We start from the raw sequence: 18,626 nt of genomic DNA, 5'->3' as shown, positions 1-18,626 counted from the left end.
GAAGTCAGGGACCCCGAACGGAGAGACTGGCTGAAGCCATGGCAGAAGAACATAAATTGTGAAGATTTCATGGACATTTATTGGTTCCCCAAATTAATACTTTTATAATTTCTTACACCTGTCTTTACTGCAGTCTCTGAACATAAATTGTGAAGATTTCATGGACGTTTATCACTTCCCCAATCATTACTCTTGTGATTTCCTATGCCTGTCTTTACTTTAATCTCTTAATCCCATCATCTTTGCAAGCTGAGGATGTATGTTGCCTCAGGACCCTGTGATGGTTGTGCTAACTGCACAAATTGTTTAAACAATATGAAATCTGGGCACCTTGAAAAAAGAGCAGGATAACAGCAATGTTCAGGGAACAAAGGAGATAACTATTAGGTCTGGCTGCCTAAGAGCCAGGCAGAACAGAGTCATATTTCTCCTCTTTCAAAAGCAAATAGGAGAAATATCGCTGAATTCTTTTTCTCAGCAAGGAACAGCCCTGAGAAAGAGAATGCATTCCCTGGGGTAGGTCTCTAAAATGGCCGCTCAGGGAATGTCTGTCTTTTACGATTGCAGATAAGAGATGAAATAAGCCCCAGTCTCCTGTAGTGCTCCCGGGCCTATTAGGATGAGGAAATTCCCGCCTAAGTAAATTTTAGTCAGACTGGTTGTCTGTTCTCAAACCCTGTCTCCTGATAAGGTGTTTTCAGTGACCATGTGTGCCCAAAACTTCATTAGCAATTTTAATTTTGCCCCGATCCTCTGATTTCGCCCTGCCTCCATTTGCCTTGTAATATTTTATTGCCTTGTGAAGCATGTGATCTCTGTGACTCACACCCTATTCATACACTCCCTCCCCTTTGAAAATCACTAATAAAAACTTGATGGTTTTGCAGCTTAGGGGGCATCACGGAACCTGCTGACATGTGATGTCTCCCCCGGATACCCAGCTTTAAAATATCTCTCTTTTGTACTCTTTCCCTTTATTTCTCAGACCAGCTGACACTTAGGGAAATAGAAAATAACCTATGTGAAATAACATTGAATTATTGGGGGCTAGTTCCCCTGATAATCGATGTACAAAAATTAGTAGCATTTTGATACACCAGTAATATTCAAGCTGAGAGCCAAATCAAGAATGCAATCCTATTTACAATAGCTACAAAAATTAAAATACCTAGGAATACATCTAACCAAGAGATGAAAGATCTGTACAAGGAGAACTACAAAACACTGCTAAAAGAAATAATAGATTACACAAACAAATGGAGAAATATTCCACGCTCAGAGATTAGCAGAATCAATATTGTTGTAATAGCCATACTCCCCAAGGGAATCTACAGATTCAGTGCTATTCCTATCAAACTACTAATGCCACTTTTCACACCATTAGAAAAAACTATCCTAAAATTCATGTGGAACCAAAAAAGAGCCTGGTAAGCCAAAGCAATGCCTAGCAAAAAGAACACAGCCAGAGGCATCACATTACTCGTCTTCAAACTACACTAGAAGGCTACTGTAACAAAAACAGCATAGTACTGATACAAAAACAGACACATAGACCAATGCAACAGAATAGATGACCCGGAAATAAAGCCATATACCTACTGCTATCTAATCTTCGACAAAGTTGACAAAAATAAGCAATGGGAAAAGGACTCTCTGTTCAATATGCTGTTGAGATAGCTGGCTAGCCACACACAAAGGAATAAAACTAGACCCCTACATTTCACCATAAAAAAAAATTAGCTCAAGAAGGATTAAAGATAGAAATATAAGACTTCAAACTATAAGAATCCTAAAAGAAAACCTAGGAAACACCATTCTGGGCAATTTGCTTTGGGAAAGAATTTGTGACTAAGTCCTCAAAAACAACTGCAACAACAACAAAAATTGACAAGTGAGACCTATTTAAACTAAAGAGTTTCTGCACAGCAAAAGAAACTATCAATAGCGTAATGAGAAAACATACAGAGTGGGAGAAAATGTTCACGAACAATCCATCTGAGGAAGGTCTAATATCCAGAACCTGTAGGAAACATAAACAAACCAACAAGCAAAAACCAAACAACCCTATTAAAAAGTGGGCAAAGACATGAACAGACACTTCTCAAAAGAAGACCCCTAAGTGGCCAACAAATATATGGAAAAATGATCAGCATTACTAATCATTAGAGAAATGCACATCAAAACCACAGTGAGATACCATCCCACATCAGTCAGAATGGCTATTATTAAAAAGTCAAAAAATAACAGATGCTGATGAGGCTGCAGAGAAAAGAGAATGTTTATACACTATTGGTGGGAATGTAAATTATCCCAGCCACTGTGGAAAGCAGGCTGGAGATTTCTCAAAGAACTCAAAATAGAATTACCATTCGATCCAGTAATCCCTTACTGGGTATATATGTAAAAGAAAATATATTATTTTATTGAAAAGACATATGCACTCATATGTTCATCACAGTACTATTCACAATAGTAAAGACATGGAATCAACCTAGATGTCCATCAACAGTGGACTGGATAAAGAAAATGTGGTACATATATATCATGGAATACCATGCAGCCATGAAAAAATAAATCACATCCTTTGCAGCCACACAGATGTAACTGGAGGCCATTATCCTATGCATTTATGCATCTATAGGATTAAAGGACTCATAAGGAGTTTCTCTTGGCCTGCGGTGTTTTGTTTTTAGTTTTTTAGATTGATGAAATGCCAGGGTGAAGGGGATAGCCAATTGGATTACAGCACAAGTCCTGCTCTAATTATTTGGCAGAGCGTCCAGTAAAGGTCCTTCATAGTACCACCATACATTTGCTTGGGGATGGCTAAGCATGGACTGATGGGCAAGCTCTTGGAAAGGCTTGAGCTCCTTGCACCTTTTTATGCTTCCAAGGAAACCAGATTTTCCTCTTGCCATGAGAGGCCCAAAGTAAACTTGGCATTTAGAGGTAGAAGCTGGATTGCCTTCAGGGGCTGACTAGCAGGGTGTTGAATTTCAGGAAATAGCAGAGAAAGCTCGGCATGATGGATTATCCTAAGCAGTGGGATTCTGAAAAAGATCCACCATACAGTTCATATCTGGTCTATAAAGAGACCATCCGAGTGGAAAGGCGATAATCTGGGCCTCTGACCTATCATGCATACAAGCGTAATAATTGCCTTTATTTAAAGTGCAAACGGAATATTTAATCCATTCCAGCTTGGCATTTGCATCTTGATATTTTGTCTTGATGGCTAAGGTCTGCCAGTGTCTTTACAATAGACACTCTAGTTTTATTAGATGTAGGAGCAACCTGTGTGGGATCTAGAACTGAGGCCACTGAAGGAGGAGAAGATGGGGTAATAATGCGTATTTTCTAGAGTGGTGACAGAGAGAAGGACAGGGTTACATTGATAAGGCTGACAGAAGGGGCAGTGTTTTCAGTGAAATAGATGAAAGGTTTTAGATCTGCACAAACCTTTTTTGTGGAAGTCTAACTTTGCTCCTGAGTAGTTTAAAGGACACAGTCCTATTTACTACAGGGTTCCCAGGCTACAGGATCAGAAAATCAGCATCTTGGCTGCAGGTGATCACAATGATGGGTGCTAGGGGTAACTGTGTCAATTAGAGGGCCAGGATATAAATATTTGTGTGAAAAGGCTAGCTGTCGTTGATCTTTTACATTTCCACAAGGTATGATAGAGCAAGCATTAAAGGCAATGGTCTGAGGTGAGTTATCATAGTTACATTAATAACAAAGGAGCTAGTAACAGAATAAGGAAAGAAAAGGAAGCAATATAGAAGGTATATGAAAATTAAGCTTTCTTTAACTTAGTAGGGCTTGATCTTAGTACAGTAACCTAAGATGTTTTCTTTTTTTGTTGTTGTTGTTTTTTTTTTGTTTTGTTTTTTTTTTGAGGCGGAGTCTCGCTCTGTCGCCCGGACTGGAGTGCAGTGGCCGGATCTCAGCTCACTGCAAGCTCCGCCTCTCGGGTTTACGCCATTCTCCTGCCTCAGCCTCCCGAGTAGCTGGGACTACAGGAGCCCGCCACCTCGCCCGGCTAGTTTTTGTGTTTTTAGTAGAGACGGGGTTTCACTGTGTTAGCCAGGATGGTCTCGATCTCCTGACCTTGTGATCCGCCCGTCTCGGCCTCCCAAAGTGCTGGGATTACAGGCTTGAGCCACCGCGCCCGGCCAACCTAAGATGTTTTCTTGACTCGAGTATGGTGGGTCCATTCTTTCTTGGCTGTGCCACGGCAGTCTCAGTGGTTAACAGCATAAAATAGGGTCCTTCCTAGGCTGACTCGAGTTTTTTTCTTTCGTTTGATGAGGACGTGATTTTTAGGCTGGTGCTGGTGTACTGGAAATTCTAGGGGTGGTACCTGTGCTAAAAGACTTTTAGTTCTGAGGGAAGGGAAAATGGAAGATAAATTAAGTACATACTTTCTGCTGCATATCTTGGGGCTTGAGGCCTCATGGTGATGCCTCCCGCTCCATTCCTGCTCAGCGCTGCCCAGGGGACACGGCGGCCTTGACCCGTCTTAAGGTCTTGGCCTTCTCGTGGTTTTCACTGCCCCTGTGCGTTGTGACCTTGGGGATGAGGGACCTTGTGACTTACCTGGCCACCTTCGGGCCTTAAGAAAACTAAACACCATTTTATATTTGACAGTGCTTTTTGTATGATTTTATACCAGATAAGTTAAATTTTACCTTTAATGTGCTATTAATGCTAAACTTAATTTTAATAAAATCTTATAGATGTTATGTATCCAATTTTAATGTCTGATTATAAGGTAAGATTTTTATAGACTCTTTTTAACCTTTTATAATTTTTGTTAAAGAGCAGGTTAGTGCTTTAAGAAAAATATATTGTGCTTTTATTTTAATGTCCAGCTCACAGAAAAACTGGATGATACCTCTTTAACTTTAGCTAATATATTTACACACAGAATTTCCTTTAAAATTAACATTTTAAAACTTGCTTATTTAAAACAAATTTTTTAAACCTTTTAATGTAGGTAAAAATCCATATTCTTATGCCTCCTTATAATCCTGTTATTAAAAGTGTATTTTATTTTTCTTACATACTTTGCACATAAACTGTTTTAAAAATAGTTTTATATTCAGGAGGCCTAATTACTTTTAAATTATACAATATTTGTTGCATAAATTCCTAATTATAACTTTTCTTATGACTTTCACAGACAATCTTCAACATGTTTTAACTTTCTGCCTTCCTTTACACTGTTTCCTTTCCTAGTTTCACCTTCTGGGTCTTTCTTTGATTTCTGTCTCTTCCAGTTTCTCTCTTACTCTTTCTTTCTATTTCTCTCTCTCTCTCATTTGCACTCTATTTTTCTTTCTCTCTCTGTCATCTTCTGTTTTTTTTTCCTTTCTGAGTTCTTCTGGTCTTGCAGCCAGCAGGGCTGGGCAAAGGCATGGCCCTCACCCCCACGTATGCGCTGCTGTCTATTTCTCCTGTTTTTATTTTTTTCTGATTTCACTTTTTACTTTTTTTTTTCCCCTTTTTTCCTACACTTAGTTTCTTGGGCTGGGTGGGATTTGCACGGCTGCAGTCCAGGCCCCGGGCCTTCACTAGCCTTGAGGCTTGGCAGATGCCTGCCACAACTTGCAAGAATTATGCCTTTTCACCTCTTCTGCTCTCCTCCTGGCACTGGTCCTCACCCTCTTTTTCACATAGAGCCTGGCTGGGGAGAGGAACTTACCTTTTGGCATGCCTGGCTGTTTGGCCCCACACTTGCTGTTTTTGCTGTCTTTCTCTCTGACTTCCTCTCCTAGTTTCTTTTTCCTCTCTGCTGGTCTTTTCCTTTCCCTCTGCTGCTGTTTTCCTCCCTCTCCTTCCTCTTCCACTAGGGGAGCAATGAGTGGGAGAGGAGCTTAGCCTTTCTCTTTCCTCCAGAAGAGGGGGAAGGGGAGTTTTGAATATATATACACATATTTTTTTACTACCAGAGGTTTGTGTGTGGTTCAACCCTCTCTCAATGGGGATTTCTCACCTCTTTTTGAGGTTCAACCCCCTCAATGGGGATTTCTCACCTCTTTTTTGACCTCCAAGACATCCTGACTAAGGAATACTTCACCGCCCCCCGTGGCTTTCTTTCCTTAGTCCTGACTGGGGAATGTTTTACCGCCCCTGCAGTTTCTCTCTCCTTGGTATGTCCTAACCAAGGAATGCTTTACTGCCCTGTGGCTTTTTCTTTAGTCTTGACTACCAAGGAAATACTTTACTGGCTCTCCTGGTGTTTTTTTCCTCGATCTGTGTGCCGAGTTTCCTGGTTCACATGATATGTGAGGATCTTTTACTCCAGGTCACCAGCCAGTGTTTTTTTTTCTTTTTCTTTTCCTTTTTTTTTTTTTTTTTTTGCGTTGCTGAGAGTCCGGGTTTATTTGTCACTCCGGGTGGGTCTTGAGTCCTTATCCCTGAGGCCACTGCAATGAGGCAGAGGAGCAGGCTCCTTCATGAGAGAGGAATGGAGACCACCCCCAGAGGAGAATGTATCCCCGTACTAGCCACCAAGTTGTTTGAAATGCTTGTTCTTCGGTGCCATAAAGAAATAGCACTTGAACATAAATTTAATTTTCTCAGCAAGGCCATTTTTATACTTTCTGCGGAAATGTTACACTCGCCAGCAGTTTTGCCACGAGAGTACACTGAACAAAGGAGACAAGGTCATTTATAACTTGATGCATCCACCTTACTACTGTGTCTAGTTTCTATTGGTTGGAACAGGGTTTCACATTCTGTATTTGTCTTGATTGGCTAGCAATCTAGAACGTTTTTAAAAGAGGAAAAGGCAGAGGAGAACAAAGGAAGGAGGAAGTAACCTGTGAAATGCTGAGAAAGGTAAAAACATCATTAAATAAGGTAGAGGAACAGGCAATGACCTAATGTTTGCTTGGACTAGTATAAGCATTCCAGGGCAAATATTTAGGCTAAATTGTGGGAGCTAAGAACATAAAGTACATTGATTTCTTTATTATGTCTAGCAGATATTTAAGAATGTTAGCACAGGTCTTTGAATACATTTTCCTTCTAAGAGAAGTTACTATTTATTCCTAATTAGATGGGGAGGAAAATCTTTGAAGAGGAACCTCTGCTTTGCTTTTCACAACTGTGTGAATCAGTTACAGAAAACAGAATTGTTCTTTAGAGAAAGTGACAATCCTCATGGAGAAAGTGGAAAAATCCTGAAATTTACTGCCACACATGCATACTTTCAGAAATTTGCATAATTGTAGAACTCTTCTTCCCATTTGATCACCCACCCCATCTTTTTGTTCTTTATTTACTATTATTTCAGTGGGATTCAGGAAAACAAGAGAGATAAATGCATGAATTCCACTCCACACTGTGCCATGGAGGCAAATTTACTTTAAGTCCACCCAGTTGGTGAATTTAAATGGTTTAAAACAACAGTAAGGAGGGGCAGATGGGCTGTAAAAGAAACTGCTTCGGTATCATAAAGTGATTGATAGAAATAGTAGATTACAATTTAAGAGATTGAAGATAAATTTCATGGACATTTCTAATGGATGACTTGTGCCTGGACCTACCAGAATCATTGGAGTCCCTCCTAGAGATGACAGCAATCTTTGTTTCCTACAATTCTCGGTTCTTCCAAGATTCAGCAATAGGGTGTTGATGGTTTAAGACATAAAGACAATATAATTCTTACTTTCATCTCATTTAATCTTAGAGGCATTTGGCCAAGCTATTTTAGTTTGGGTTCCACAAAAGCAATGCCCCCAAAACAAGGACTTGGCTACAGATAGATTATCCTGTGGGTGATCCTGCCTTACTTAACTGGGGCTCAATCCAACAAGCATATGCCCCTAAATTGTCCAACTGGGACAACGTGGGCAGCTTGGACCTGGCTCCCAACCCACATTGGTAAATGTACCCCCAAAATATTTCCTCCTCTCTACTTCTAGGCTGAACATGCACACTGGGCAAATGTGCTCTCTTCGATCTGAAGACTGCTCTAAAGCAGAAAAGCAGAGAGACATGTTGGGAGGACACCTAATTCAAGTTAATAGAGTTGGCTGGCCAGTTTACAGACTCTCTCTCTCTCCTTCTGTCTCTTTCCCTCCCTTGTCAACTTAAGAATTTGGGCAATTGATTCAAAATTCTTGCAAAGGCAGATCTGGGTAACTGGGGTCTATTGCCAGGCTCTATTGAAAACAGAGTACATCCTCAATGAGCATCCTCCACTAGGTGCCAGCAAGCTCCTGGTGTCAATGATGGGGAGGTCATTATGCACTTAGGTCCACATCTCTGATGGATAAATATACTGAATATTAACCATGGATACCCAGCTAAAGTCAGCAGCATGCAGAGATGAAGAGTTCAAAAGAGGCAAAGACTGAGAAGAGCTAGGATGAAAGAGAACCAGCCTACAACAGATGGAAAGTAACCCTTGTTCCTGGTCATTCCTTCCTCCATGTCCCTTCTGTCAGGGACCTAGATACACAGCAGGCATGCCCCTGTACCCCTGCCTACTACCTAGTCTCTACGTGAGTTGGATAAGGAATACTTTATTCTACATTCTTGGATGAACATCAGCTAGAACAATGGAATAGTAATGGGAATTTAAATAACTAAATTCTTCAGGATTTCTTGAGTGCTTACACATACATTATCTACTTCAACTTCATAAAGCCTGAATGAAATGAAAATAACTTTAAGATAATGAATCTCAGATATAATGGAGGAAAAGCTCCAGACACTGACTGAGGAGGACCTGGGACCTCAGCCCGTTTGCAGGACACTTTCTCTTCTATCAGACACCCATGATCCCCTCCATCTGCAGCCTCCCACACCCAGGGACTAACCATCAGAAAAACACCTACTATCTCTTCCCTCACTCGCAAATTCCTCACTAAACGCATCTTTTCTTGTTGCCTTTTACTTAACTGGCTGCACTTGGCTCAGTCCCCTCTGCTCCTACTGTCTTTCCAAGAAAGTCACATCTGATGGATGTACATTTTTTCGGTTTTGGAAACTGTTAACTGTTGCCACAACAAGGAGGTAAGACGTGCTGACAAAATCCTTTGGCACCTACCTTGCTGTGGCTGAGTGGGGCTGGGCTGTAATGGCAAGAGATATAGGAGCCCCCATTATGGGTGAAAGCTGCATGGGGCTCTTTGCATACTAGGGCACCAGAAGCTTTCCTAGTGTGGCACCCACAGCCCTGAGGGGTATCACTGATGATTAACATCCAAAGAACCTGAGGCCCAAAGCAGAGATAGTGAACTCCAAATCTCTCATTTTAAGACTGAGATTCCCATCTGAATTTTGTTCAAACCAGCCAGAGTATTTGGAACAGAAATGCCTAATTTGCCTGTTAAAAAGTAAGAGAGTGCTGATATTTACGCTCTGGCTGAAATGTAAGACTCTGACTTTTTCTTGAAAGCTCCATATATGAAAAAGAAAAGTGAAATCAGATTATGCTTTTTCTTCTTCCCGACAAAGCCAGTATTTCCAAGGATAGGAGAGTGAAAGGCTCTCTGTCCAGTACTCAGGCTGCCCGGTGTGGATGGCTCAGTGAGAGACGGGATGGTGAGAAACCATTGGGGCCAAAACTAGGGCTCTCAGTGACTGAGAGGAGCGGACAAGTCTTCAGTCAGCAGAGTTGGATTTGGGATGACAGACCAGGATTTCTGGGGTCAGTGCAAAGGCCAGTGAGAGCCTCCTCCTTCCCTTCCCTGCTCAGCCCCTGGGGTCTTCTTCCTCCACAACGAGTACTGGTGAGTCTGAAATCTCTTCTCTGCCTATGCTCCACTGAGGGAGACCTGGCCTTTGGGTCCTAGGGGTAGAGTGAGATAGAATTAAGGAATCTGCTCCGGAATCACTGAAAGCGACTTGATGCCTTCACATCACTGCCCCCCGCATCACAGCTCCAAAAGGGACACATGATAATCCCCAAGGATTGGCTGGAATACCACACAGGTTTGTTAATTCTCTGGCCATGCTCAGGGAATATACTTTCTCCCGGTCACACTCAGGTAATCAGAAGTCCAGACATTCTAATAAACAAGCCCTAGACCCTTGTTGAACTTAAATCTCCCTCGCCCCAGCTCAGTCCCACCTTGGAATGAGAAATCAGCAGTAGGGACAAGAAAAGAGTCAGCTTCTGGTCTTTTCTTTCTCCTACCTCCTATGCTATGAGCGTCTGATGTTTGGGACCCTTACAAGGTGTCTGTGTGGGAGTGGGGAGGGTGCTGAAGGGTAGAGAGGTGGGGAGAGGAGAGGCAGTGGTGAAAGTCAGGACACGTCTCGCTTGTGATATGGTTGCAATCTGGCCTTAATGGTCTCTGGGAGGTGGTGAATGTTACTTCCTATCCTCTAGTATGAGGGACCATGAGGGACCCTCTCTGATATTCCTTTTTGGATCTTTGAGATAGGCAAAGCCCTAATCTGCAAGTTTTCCTCTCACCTCCTCAGTCTCTGCAACAGGTGGGCCCCATTATCTTTCAACTGAGGTCCTGTTGACTGTGTTCTGCACACTGGGCTCTTCCCTCTGGCCCTTACTGTTGGCCTTTGGTGAAGGCACATCCACATGCCCTTTCTGCCTCCTCAATCTGACAGTTGTCCTGTTCTGACCCCGGCAAGGAGTAAAGGGGGCAAAGCCAACCTCACAATCTCATAGCTGCATAAGTGGTTTTGCAACTTCTTAGTTCTGTAAATCTCCAGAAAGCAGACACACAATCATCTTACCAGTCTTATAGAGCCCTTGTACTGGGGCATCTCTTCACTTACTTTAAACACCCTGGGGGCTTTTATTATGGTCCCCGTTTAAAACAGAAGGAAATGAGATTCTCTGAGAGGTGAAGCAGATGCCCAAGGTCTCTGCTAGTATAAACATGCATGTGCAAGTGTCTTTTTCATATAATGACTTCTTTTCCTCTGGGTAGACACCCAGTAGTGGGATTGCTGGGTCAAATGGTAGATCTACTTTTAGTTCTTTCAGTCATCTCCATACTGTTTTCCATAATGATTGTACTAGTTTACATTCCCGCCAGCAGTATAAAAGTGTTCCTTTTCACCACCTGCATGCCAACATCTGTCATTTTTTAATTTTTAAATTATGGCCATTCTTACAGGAGTAAGGTGGTATCTCACTGTGTTTTTACTTTGCATTTCCCTGATTATTAGGGATGTTGAGCATGTTTTTTCATGTTTGTTGACCATTTGTCTATCTTCTTTTGAGAATTGTCTATGCATGTCCTCTGCCCCACTTTTTGATGGGATTATTCATTTGTTTTCTTGCTGATTTGTATGAGTTCCTTGTAGATTCTGGTATTGGTCCTTTGTCAGATGCATAGTTTGCAAAGATTTTCTCCCACTCTGTGGATTGTCTGTTTACTCTGCTGATTATCTCTTTTGCTGTGCAGAAGCTTTTTCGTTTAATAGGTTCCATTTATTTATTTTTGTTTTTGCTGCATTTGCTTTGGGATCTTAGCTATGAATTCTTTGCCTATGTTAATGTCTAGAAGAATTTTTCAAATGTTATCTTCTAGAATTTTTATGGTTTCAAGTTAGATTTCAGTCTTTGATCCATCTTGAGTTTATTTTAAAATTATTATTATTATTTTTATTTTTGAGATGGAGTCTTGCTGTGTCACCAGGCTGGAGTGCAGTGGCATGATCTCGGCTCACTGCAACCTTCGCCTCCTGGATTCAAGCAATTCTCCTGACTCAGCCTCCTGAGTAGCCGGGACTACAGGTGCACACCACCACGCCTGGCTAATTTTAATTATTTATTATTATACTTAAGTTCTAGGGTACATGTGCACGATGTGCAGGTTTGTCACATATGTATAATTTTTGTAGTTTTAGTGGAGACGGGTTTTCACCATGTTGGCCAGGATGGTCTCGATCTCTTGGCCTCGTGACCCACCCGCCTCAGCCTCCCAAAGTGCTGGGATTACAGGCATGAGCCACCGCACCCAGTTGAGTTTATTTTTGTGTAAGGTGAGAGCTGGGGATCCAGTTTCATTATTCTACATGAATCATCACATCGATTTTTCCGTCAGCCTTTTCTGATAGTGATCAAACAGAGCAAAAGCCTGGGATTTGATCCACATTGGTTTCCGGGCTCATGGAGTTCTCTGATGCACCAGCCTCCACATCTGTGCTAAGGCCAGGTCTTACTTTGCTGTAAGTACCTTTGTTTGGGGATCAAGATAATTGGTATGGAATTAACTATATATAACCTTACATGGGAAATCTATTAATCTGTGTTTTTCATTCTGCATATTTTACTCGTGAAATTAATTCATTGGATTATGACCAGCATTAAAAAACAAACAGATGAAAAAACATTCATAGAATGGAATAGGAGTTATAGAGTGTATTTAAGGCAAATTGTTCTGTAATACCTTGCATTCACCTGTGTGCATGTATTTGTGTGCATGTGTACTTGGTTCCTATGTGCTCACTTAGTAAATTTAGGAATATGCTCCTTCTAGGGTCTGGTTCTTTTTTTTTTTTTTTTTTTTGTATGGCTGCCACTCTGTAATTGAACCTGGTCCCATGACTCCCTTTAGAAGGGCCTCTTCCTCCTCGTCCAAAAGGACTCCTCTTCTCCTGTCTGGAGGAAGGTATCTGGCAATGTATCTGGGCAAGATATTAAAAGAGCCGAGCTTGGAGCAATTGCAACGCAGGCTGAATTCTGATGACCTCTTCTAAACTTCCAGGTCCGTGCTCCCGGAGGCTCATGCACACAAACACATAGACCCACTAACAACACCTGGAAGACACTGCAACCTCATACAGAGGAAACCATGCCCTCACTGGCCTGGCAGTGGCACAGGGGCCTGGGCAGACACAACACAGAAGAGTCCTGGTGTAACTGATATAAAGTATCTCAATTGTACAAATAATTATTTTGGGCTCAATTGTGTCCAGTGTGCAGCTGGTGAGCCTTCATATGGGCCCAGAAGAAGTGGATCATATGATCAAGGCCTGGGGGTGGGAGAGTTGAGCTGGGGCTGCAGGGGCTAAGGCTCTTTTCCATGGGGCTCAGCACTGGTGGACAGGTAAGCAGACAGGTTTGAAGATGCTGGCTCGCTTCACAGACACGGTCACAGAAAAAGTCCTGGAAAACTATAGGGTTTTCTGTTGACCTCCCACACTCACCATGGACAGTCAGTACCCTGCACTGGCCTGTGTCGTACCCAAGCAGAGTGTGCTTGAAAAATCAGATGTATATTAGTAGGCTCCGTGCTCAGCAGGGACAGTTTAGAAAAGGAAGTTAATTTATCTGTCCGTTAGTAAGTTAATAACACACAAAGTGTACTGTGTTTTATTAATCAAACAAAAATACGTTAAACGCCTGCTGGGCACAAAGAGTACAATGGTAAATATTCTAGTGGAAATGTTTAATGGTTAATGCCAAGACCTGTGTATGTATTAATATGATGACAATCATTTCATACCTGATGAAGCAATACTTTCTGGGACTACTTGGGTTAGAAAATGGCCCTGCCACAGGCCCAAGCCCATCCCTGGCCCTGCATGTGCTGCTGTTCCACTCCCTTGTGCATCTATCAAGTATAATGTTGGGGAAGGAGAGTGCTCGATTCCTCACCTTAACCAGCCTGCCAGCCATCCATGCAGAGACATGTGGGCAAAACTCCGAAGGCCAGACCTCCCCACTCCATTTTCCTGCTAGACTGCTGAGGGACTACATTTGAACCTGGTAACTACCCTGCCCCCTTCCCTCCAGATTCCACAGGTTACCTCTTCCTCTTTGTGGACTAACTAAAAGCAACCATATCTAAGTAGCATTTGATGAGAAGAAACTAGTTATTAAATAATTAATGTTACAATGGAGAAACTTTATATAGCAGCCACAGATGAAGTCTGGCATGAGGAAGTCAATGATCAGTTGCTACTCTCGCCATATGGTGGGTTATAAAATCTTCCCAAGGCAAGTGAGGCACCAAGAAGTTGAAGACTCACATACATTCCAGAGAACAGGGCCTCTCTCATTCATCTCCTCCATTAGGGCCTTTCCTTATATTTCATAGATGGACAGCTGGAGCCAGTTCTCTGTTTCCTGGGCCCTCTAAAAGGGCCACAGACTTGGACAAATCCATTGTCCTGGGCACTCAGGAGGCAAGATTCTGTGTGTGCATGAGTGTACAAACGTGTCATGTGAGAGAATGTGTGGGCACTGGGCACACCAAGAATGAGTGAGGGTAGGTGAGTGAACATGTGTCAGCCTACATGAGTGTATATATACATGCGCAGAGTGTGTGAGCGTGTGTGCACCAAACATAAGTTTGTGTGAACCTGGCACCACGAGTGAATGTGTGTTTGTGTGTGGGGTAAGTGAACATGTTGCAGCCTGAGTGAGCAAGCGTGTGTGTGCAACAGGGATGAATGTATTTATGTTTACATATGTCAGCTTAAGTATGTTAGGGTGTGTGAACGTGTGTCAGTGTGAATATGTGTGAGCCTGTGCACAGAGTGCGAGCGAGTGTATGTGTGCATGCTGAGGGTGAGTGAGACGGTGTGAGTGCGAGTGTGTGGGGTAAGTGAACATGGCTGGGCATGGGTGAGTGTGCACACCAGGTGTGAGAGGCTCTGTGCAGAGGGTTGTGTGTGTTCACAGTGAGTATGTGAAACAGACCTGCCAGGCCATGCTAGGAGTAGAGAATCACATCACCTTCTTTTAATCAGTCTCAAATACCTGGCCCCGTGGGGAACCTGCAAGAGCCAGGTTTGGCAAACGCAGTGATAATCAATTGTCTAATCACTGCCTCGAAGAAGAGCAGAGCATTTGAGTATACTCTCTCCTCTCCCTCACTTCAGTTGGGCCCAACGTGAGAATCCTAAGGAAAACTCGGGGGGTCAAAGGCTGGCTGGCTTACTTTGTATATACCGCAGCATTTCAGACTGCTCTGCACGTGTGCTCCCCTGGCCGACGAGGCAAGTGTTTGAGACCAACCACAGCTTCAAGTAAGCAATGGGAATTGGATGTTTTATGTCCTCTGGCGCCATCTTCAGCAGAGAAATCTATAGGTCTCTTTTACTTGTCTGGCTTTGGTTGTGAACTGAAACTTGTGAAGGAGCAGACCTAAGTTAGGGTAGAGTAAAAGAGGAAAAGACAGAAAACTCTTGGGCTTTTCAGGAGACTTGGTTCATTCCCTGCTATTCAAGCCGTCTCATGACCACATTCCTGCTTTGGAGGCTGACTGTTGGAGGCACAACCAGCCTCAGAGGGTTCCTCAAGGGCCCTACCTTTCTTGCTCCCTGAAGGAATGTGCACATTGCTTGAATGAGTGTTTTTTGATTGTTTTTAATCCAGATGTCTTTGCTGCAGTCTTTGTTGAGGGCTGGGGATGCTAAAACTCAGATGATTCATGTGCACCCTGTCCATTCTAACTCACCTGCTCTTCTACTTCCACAGCTTACTCCAGTGCCCACCAATACGACAGAGTTCCCACGTGCCCCTCACACTCATTAGCTGCATCCTAAACCCTTTTTGCCACACCATAAGCATTGAGTTTTTTGTTTGTTTGTTTGGAGACAGAGTCTCGTTCTGTCACCAGGCTGGAGTGCAGTGGCGCGATCCCGGCTCACTGCTACCTCTGCCTCCCAGGTTCAAGTGATTCCCCTGCCTCAGCCTCCCAATTAGCTGGGAATACAGGCGCCCACCACCACGCCAGGCTAATTTTTTGTATTTTAGTAGAGACAGGGTTTCACCATGTTGGCCAGGATGGTCTCAATCTCCTGACCTCGTGGTCCGCTCGCCTCGGCTTCCCAAAGTCCTGGGATTATAGGCAGGAGCCACCGCACCCGGCCAGCATTGGGGTATTTTATCAAAGACGGAGTCCACGAATGTTGAGAAAGCCTTAGTAGGTGGGAACTTGCCAGAGGTGGCCTCTGCCATCAAGGAGACTCTGAAGATAGTGTCCAGGACACCAGTCAACATTGCTATGGCAGGGACTCTGGCAATGGGACGAACATCTTCATCAGTGCCCTTTGAAACACAGGACACGAAGGGAAGGCCTCACCTCCTACTGGGCTGGTAAAAGCTACCCAAAGATGTGCCCCCTATTTCTCTTCCCACTTTCCAAATGTGGTGCTGTGGGACCTGCCTGGCACAGGGTCTGCCACCAAAACCCTGGAGAACTACCTCATGGAAATGCAGTTCAACCAGTATGACTTCATCATGGTTGCATCTGCACAATTCAGCATGAATCATGTGATGCTTGCCAAAACCATTGAGGACATGGGAAAGTTCTACGTTGTCTGGACCAAGCTGGACATGGACCTCAGCACAGGTGCCCTCCCAGAAGTGTAGCTACTGCAGATCAGAGAAAATGTCCTGGAAAATCCCCAGAAGGAACAGGTTTGTGAACACTAATTCCTGTCCTCATTAAACATTGGATCCTATTGCTTCCTTTTCTCCTTTATGTCACTGGACTTAGTGAAACACACCTGGTGCAGAAGGGTATCTTACAATTTTAGGGGGCATGTAGAGAGGGTGGTTGTGTTGTTCTTTGAGACCTTTTGGGTGTTGGGGCCAAGATTCCCAGGCAAGGCTGCTTGCTTCAAAGGTCCTTTCCCTTCACAGAACGCTCCACTAGGTGCTAAAAATGATCAGTGTCTTAAAATGGGTATAAGATTGTATCAGCAGGGTCCTAGCACTCTCAAACTGAGTCGTTTAAGAAGACTTTAATAATAAGGGTATATTCAAAGATGTGGACAGGGTGCAGGGAGACCACCAAGACAAAATGTTAACCCCAAGGTATAACCTCAAGGCAAGCAACGGTTGGGAGGAGCCCTCTCCAGGTTTGAACAGGCAAATGGAGAGGCAGGTTGCTTGAAACTCAAGATGGAGTTTATCAGTGATAATAAAGACTTCTGGGCTTACAAACATACAATTGAAATCTACAACAAAATCTCTAAAACAGAAAAAATAGTAACCATGTTAAAGGGTTCTAAGTTCTTGTTTTATCCAGAGCACAAGTAAAGACATTGATTAAGTTTAAACTATGGTTTATAAGTGATGCCTAATATCTTATGGTTTATAAGTAATGCCTAATATCTTTAAATAACTAAAGAAGGAATATAAACTGTGCAAATAACTTGCAAGTGACAAGAAAAACAATAGTATAACAAAAATACACTCAATCCAAAGGAAGACAAAAAAATATATAGCACAGAATAAAATGTTACATATAAACTGAAAATATCAATAATTGTATTCATTGTAATTGGACTAAATGTTTTAGTTAAAAGTAAAATGATCATCAGGCTGGATTTTAAAATTCTAACCATATATATGTGTGTATATGTATATATATATTTTTTTTCTTTTTTTTAGAGACGGAGTCTTGCTCTGTCGCCAGGCTGGAGTGCAGTGGTGCGATCTCGGCTCACTGCAACCTCTGCCTCCCGGATTCAAGCAATTCCCTTGCCTCAGCCTCCCAAGTAGCTGGGGCTACAGGTGCCCACCACCACGCCCAGCTAATTTTTGTATTTTTAGTAGAGACGGGGTTTCACCATGTTGGCCAGGATGATCTCGATTTCTTGACCTTGTGATCCGCCCGCCTTGGCCTCACAAAGTACTGGAATTACAGGCATGAGCCACCACACCTGGTCACATATATATTTTATAAGTGACATACTAGATCAGGATACAGAAACTATGCCAGAAAACCTACCCCTCAAGTCCCAAGTCAGATAAAGCAATGGTAAGCCAAATATATAGTAAATAATGTTTCAGAGAGATGCCTGTATAGATGGTAAAAGCATTCATTAAAAACCCAAAATAGGCTGGGCACAGTGGCTCACGCCTGTAATCCCAGCACTTTGGGAGCCCGAGGCAGGCGGATCACGAGGTCAGGAGATCGAGACCATCGTGGCTAACATGGTGAAACCCCGTGTCTACTAAAAATATATTTTAAAAATTAGCCAGGCATGGTGGTGCACACCTGTAGTCCCAGCTACTCGGGAGGCTAAGGCAGGAGAATGGCGTGAACCTGGGAGGCAGAATTTGCAGTGAGCCGAGATGGCACCACTGCACTCCAGCCTGGGCGACAGAGAGACTCCATCTCAAAAACAAACAAACAAACAAACAAACAAACAAAAAACCCAAAAATACACCCAATAGTCAGGCTGGTTTTAAACTCTAGCTTTTGTAGGGAACGAGAGAGTTTTCTGTGCTGCGGAAGGGTCCTATTTCTTTTCCTTTCTTTCATTCATTTATTTTTTAAATGTCTGCTTTATTGAGATGCTATTCACATCTGTAATTTTAAAAAATCTGTATGGCAGTAAAAGATGTGTGCTTATAATTTAAACAGTACATAATTATGCACTATTATGTAAGTTCCATTTCCTAATAATAAGAAATTGTAAAAAAATTCTTCAAAGGAGGTCTTCATATACTGATATAGAACAATTACCAACATGTTTAAGAAAAAATAAGTTGTTCGATATTATTTAAGAAATGCTTCCATGTCTGTAAAACAGAGAAATAGCTTGTGCATACTTGCTCATGTATACATACAATAGTTCTGCAAGGATATTATGGTCATTTCTCAGGGGTAAGGGGTGGATAAATATGGAATGGGAAGATATATTATTACATACTCCCCTTTTTTGAG

At 42.6% G+C, this 18,626-nt stretch overlaps 1 protein-coding gene across 1 annotated transcript in view; it reads left to right on the top strand.

Annotated features, from left to right (window-relative positions):
• Positions 1-9,449: 9,449 nt before the first annotated feature.
• IRGM (immunity related GTPase M) overlaps positions 9,450-18,626 on the top strand; it is a 36,653-nt gene continuing 27,476 nt past the window's right edge. Inside the window, 3 exon segments of the mRNA XM_010373688.2 lie at positions 9,450-9,749; positions 15,840-15,954; positions 15,957-16,366. Of these exon segments, the coding sequence (XP_010371990.2) occupies positions 9,450-9,749; positions 15,840-15,954; positions 15,957-16,366 (825 nt within the window).

Source organism: Rhinopithecus roxellana, chromosome 3 (assembly GCF_007565055.1).
Source record: "Rhinopithecus roxellana isolate Shanxi Qingling chromosome 3, ASM756505v1, whole genome shotgun sequence".
Lineage (NCBI taxonomy): Eukaryota > Metazoa > Chordata > Mammalia > Primates > Cercopithecidae > Rhinopithecus > Rhinopithecus roxellana.
This window is presented reverse-complemented; position numbering and strand designations above follow the sequence as displayed.